The sequence below is a fragment of the Cricetulus griseus genome, chromosome 7, assembly GCF_003668045.3.
Source record: "Cricetulus griseus strain 17A/GY chromosome 7, alternate assembly CriGri-PICRH-1.0, whole genome shotgun sequence".
Lineage (NCBI taxonomy): Eukaryota > Metazoa > Chordata > Mammalia > Rodentia > Cricetidae > Cricetulus > Cricetulus griseus.
The window spans coordinates 87,596,247-87,601,462 of record NC_048600.1 but is presented as its reverse complement, the minus strand read 5'-3'; the positions used below and the strand labels follow the sequence as shown (position 1 = coordinate 87,601,462).

Sequence of the window (5,216 nt, the reverse complement as noted above, 5' to 3'; positions counted from 1 at the left end):
AGAAAGAGATAAAGAAACTAATTCTACACACAGAGTGTGGAAATGGTACTATACGATATTTTAATCGAAAGTTCATTTCCAAGGACTACTAGAGAAAAAATGCATCAAAAATAAGAGCAACTAGTTTTTATACTCCCAATTTAAAATAGTTACTAAGCACACACCTATGAACACCTGATTTTTGACAAACAATCCAAATTTATATGATAGAACAAAGAGAACATCTTCAACAAATGGTGCTGGCATAACTGGATGCAGACATGTAGAAGACTGCAGATAGACCCAAGCCTATCGCCATGCACAAAACTTAAGTCAAAATGATCAAAGACCTCAATATAAATGCAGCCACACTGAACCTATTAGAAGACAAAGTAGTAAATACCCTTGAATTAATTGGCACAGGAGACTGCTTCCTGAATATTACACCAGTAGCACAGATACTGAGATCAACAATTGATAAAAGGGACCTCCTGAAACTGAGAAGGTTCTATAAGGCAAAAGACACAGCCAGCAAGACAAAACGACAGCCCACAGACTGGGGAAAGATATTCACCAACCCCACATCTGACAGAGGGCTGATCTCCAAAATATATAAAGAACTCGCAGGGCATTGGTGGCACACACCTTTAATCCCAGAACTCGGGAGGCAGAGGCAGGCGAATCTCTGTGAGTTCGAGACCAGCCTGGTCTACAAGAGCTAGTTCGAGGACAGCCTCCAAAGCCACAGAGAAACCCTGTCTCGAAAAAAACCAAAAAAAAAAAAAAAAAAAAACTCAAGAAGCTAGCCTCCAAAACACCAAACAATCCAATCAAAAAGTGGGCTACAGAACTAAATAGACAATTCTCAATAGAGGAATCTAAAGTGGCTGAAAGACACATAAGAAAGTGTTCAACATCCTTAACCATCAGGAAAATGCAAATCAAAATAACTCTGAGATACCATCTTACTCCTGTCAGAATGGTTAAAATCAAAAACACCAATGACAGTTTATGCTGGAGAGGATGTGGAGAAAGGGGAACACTTTTCCACTGCTGGTGGGAGTACCAACTTGTACAGCCACTTTGGAAATCAGTATGGAGATTCCTTGGGAAAATGGGAATCAGTCTACCACAAGATCCAGCAATTCCACTCTTAGGCATATACCCAAAAGATGCACATTCATACAACAACGATGTTCATAGCAGCACTATTTGTAATATCCAGAAACTGGAAGCAGTCTAGATGTCCCTCAATCAAAGAATGGATAGAGAAAATGTGGTACATTTACACAATGGAGTACTACTCAGCAGAAAAAAACAATGGAATATTGAAATTCACAGGCAAATGGATGGAGCTAGAAGAAACCATTCTGAGTGAGGTAACCCAATCACAAAAAGACAAACATGGTATGTACTGACTCATATGTGGATTTTAGACATAGAGTAAAGGATTACCATCCTACAATCCACACTGCCAGAGAAGCTAGTAAACAAGGAGGACCCTAAGAGAGACATACATGGTCCCGTGGAGAAGGGGAAAGGGTCACGATCCCCTGAGCAAATTGGGAGCATGGGAAAAGGGCAGAGAGAGCTAGGTGAATGAGAAGGGGAGAAGAGGACATGAGGAAGCAGAAAGGTTGAGTCAGGGGAAGAATAGAAGAAAACAAAAATGGAGATACCATAATAGAGGGAGACATTTTAGATTTACAGAGAAATCAGGCACTAGGCAAATGTCTGGAGATCTACAAAGATGACACCAGGTAACAATTTAAGAAACAGAGGAGAGGCTACCTTAAACGCCTTCCCCTGATAATGAGATTGATGACTGACTTATATGCCACCCGATAACCCTCATCCAGCAACTGGTGGAAGTAGAAGCAGACACCCACAACTAATTACTGAACTAAACTGGAATCCAGATGCATAGAAGGACGAGTGAAGAGCAAAGGGTCCAGACCAGGCTGGTGAGATCCACAGAAACAGCTGACCTGAACATCGGGGAACTCTTGCTCCCCAGAATGATAGCTGGGATACCAGCATGGGACTGATCCAGACCCCAGGAACATGGGTTTTAGTGAGGAAACCTCGGAAATCTGCGGGACCTCCTGTAGTAGTTCATTACTTATCCCTAGCATAGGTGTGGACTTTGGAAGCCCATTCCATATAGAGGAATATTCCCTGAGGCAAGACACACAGGGGTGGGCCTAAGCCCTATCCTAAAGGATACCATAGACTCTGATGACACCCTATGGAAGGCCTCACCATCCAGGGGGGAGCAGAAAGGATATGTGATAGATAGGGATTTAGTTGGGGGGTGGTGGTAGGGGAGGACTGGAGGGAGAAGGGAACTGTGATTGTCATGTTAAACATTCTTGTTTCTAATGCAAATAAAAAATCTGCAAAAAATAAAATATTTAGTAAGAGAAAAGTAGAGAAATAGCCAATGGAGGGAAATGCTAACAACCAGATAAAGCCACAACATCCCTAAGAGGAAAAAGAAAAGAAAGCAACTTAAGGAAAGATGTTGCCCAAATAACACATGGAAGGAAAAGTAGCTGATAAATATAAAGAAAGGGGTTGCTTCACCAATACACACAATAATTCAACTTAAAAACAGAAGAATCTCTTAGTTTAGCTATGAGAGCAATAAACATCTGAAAGCAAAATTCCAACATTTGGAATACTGAAGAAACAGTAATACTCCCATTTTCTTTGGAGAGATTAGAGTAGAGGAATGTCTTCAGCAATTTGGCAGTTTCCATCCAATTATAATATGTTCATATCCTTTGAGCTAATATATTTATTTCTGAGAATATATCCATAGGAAAATAGGACACCCTTGCAAAATAATAGGATCAAGACGTAAAACTGAAGCAGTATTATTTAAATCAACAGTAAAATGAAAACAACCCAATGTCCACCAAAAGCAAGTTATTGAAATACATTATTCTAAAAGTGTTACAAGTCCTTTCTGGTGTGGTGATGGTGCATATTGGAAGTCCTAGCACTCAGGAGGTTGAGGCAGAAGGATCACTGCAAATTTAAGGAAACTATGAGCAACATGGAGAGACTCTGTCTCAAAACAAAACAGAAAACGTAAAAAGCAACACAAGTCTTTATGTGAAATGCTGAGTCCACAGTACATTTTAAGTAAAAGCAATTAGACAAATGTTTAAGTCACTTATTTATTACATCTACTGCTAGGCTATACACAGACAATATCTAGAACAACAATTTTTAACTGTTTTGACAGAGAAGGGTCTAGAATAATAGGAAACCTTCACATTTTGTTACTTAGACACCTTCAAGTAGATATCTACTATTTTAGTAGTCAGTGAGTTTTTGAAAAATTAAATAAAGTCAACATTGGCATTATTAGGAAGATTTCTTTTCAAATGTAGTCTTTTTGGGCATGTTTCAGGAAATATAAAATGCATTTAATTTAAGAAATTATCTAGAATTAATATGCAAAACAATGAACAGGGCTTTACTCATTTTAGGAATTAGCAATCACCTATCTTCAAGATGTTTATACCCAGTTTTAAAAACAGTAATAAAAGGAGCATCACATTGTTTCAACATATTTGCTTTTGGTTTATATAGGGAGGAAAAACTTACCTGGGGATAAAAAATAGATTCTAGGCCTATCACTATTTACATTTCCTTAGACTATAACCTGGGCTATCCTTTTACTATCTGTAAATTAAGTAACGTATAATAGGATTGAATGACTCATTTCAGATTACACATTTTAATTCAAATGAGGAATTAACAACCAATATATAGATATCATCAATAGAAGTAGTTCACCATTAATTGACAAATTATTGGTGTTATGAATTCCAAAAATGATAATTTTATAATATGACCATGAAGTAAATTTTTAATCAACATGAGAAAGAAACCATGAAGTGAATTGAGGGAAGAAAAATGACTCCACAGAACAAATGCATTTTTGAGGGAATATACATATTAAGTTAGAAATAGTCCTCATTGAATAGGTACATTTGTCAGAAGCAAAGTACCAAGATGGCTGAATAGTTGGCGTTGTTTTCATGAAATTGGAAACTACTTTATATTCACTGAATACTATGTACCAATGTTAGTGTTTGATAATCAAGGGGCACCCAGGGTGTGTCAGGTCTTAGGCGATGCCATACATGAAGTATAATGATAAATTCAAGATGCATGATGGACTCTAACTACAGGAACTCAAGGGAACCCCTGCATTTGTTGTTATTTGAAATTGTGCCTACTATTTGAAAACTTATTTTTAATCTCAAAAGTCATTGTCCCAGAGAAAAGCTAGCCATCTGCTTTGAGAACACCCTTCTTAAAGCTCCCTTTATATCCTGATTTCTGAAGCTGTAGATGAAGGGGTTTAGCATAGGGGTCACCACTGTGTACATCACAGCCATGACAGTCTCCTTAATGGTTGAATTATTAGCTGATGGACATAAGTAGAGACCAATGATTGTCCCGTAGAAGAGAGACACCACAGAGAGGTGGGAACCACAGGTGGAGAAGGCCTTTCGTATGCTTCTAGAAGAGGGGACCTTGAGAATGGAGGACACTATTCGCACATAGGATAAAAATATCAACAGGAATGGGACAATAATGACAAGTCCTCCTAAGATAAATATCATCATTTCATTGGTTTGGATATCAGAGCAGGCTAACTTCAGAAGAGCTGACATGTCACAGAAAAAATGGCGGATCACATGATCATCACAGAAAGAAACCCGAGCCATGAGTAGCGTGTGAGACAAAGAGATGATTACAGTCAGTAGCCAAGGAAGTATCACCAGGAAGAGACACAGCTTGGGGCTCATGATGCTAGCATAGTGCAGGGGGAAACAGATGGCCACATAACGGTCATAAGCCATGGCCACAAGGAGGAAACTCTCGAGGTCTGCAAATAGTAGGAAAAAGTACATTTGTGTCAGGCAACCTGCATAGGAGATGGATGGTACTTGGCTCTGCATGTTCTGCAGCAATTTGGGAATGGTGACAGAGGAAAAGCAGAGGTCAGAGAAGGACAAATTACTGAGAAACAAGTACATGGGCGTGTGGAGGTGTGAGTCCAGCTGAATAAGGATAATGATGAGGAAGTTCCCCAGGACGGTGGTGAGGTACATGACCAGGAACAGGGCATAGAACAGGTCTTGGTGGAGTGGCTCAATGGGCAAGCCCAGGAGGAGGAACTCTGAGACAACAGTTTGATTTCTTCTTTCCAT

The 5,216-nt window shown here is 39.2% G+C and overlaps 1 protein-coding gene across 1 annotated transcript; it reads right to left on the bottom strand.

Moving 5' to 3' along the window:
* Positions 1-4,265: 4,265 nt before the first annotated feature.
* LOC100765863 (olfactory receptor-like protein DTMT) lies at positions 4,266-5,216 on the bottom strand. The gene has a single exon (XM_027426129.1). It carries the CDS (start codon positions 5,214-5,216, stop codon positions 4,266-4,268), a length of 951 nt encoding a protein of 316 aa, XP_027281930.1.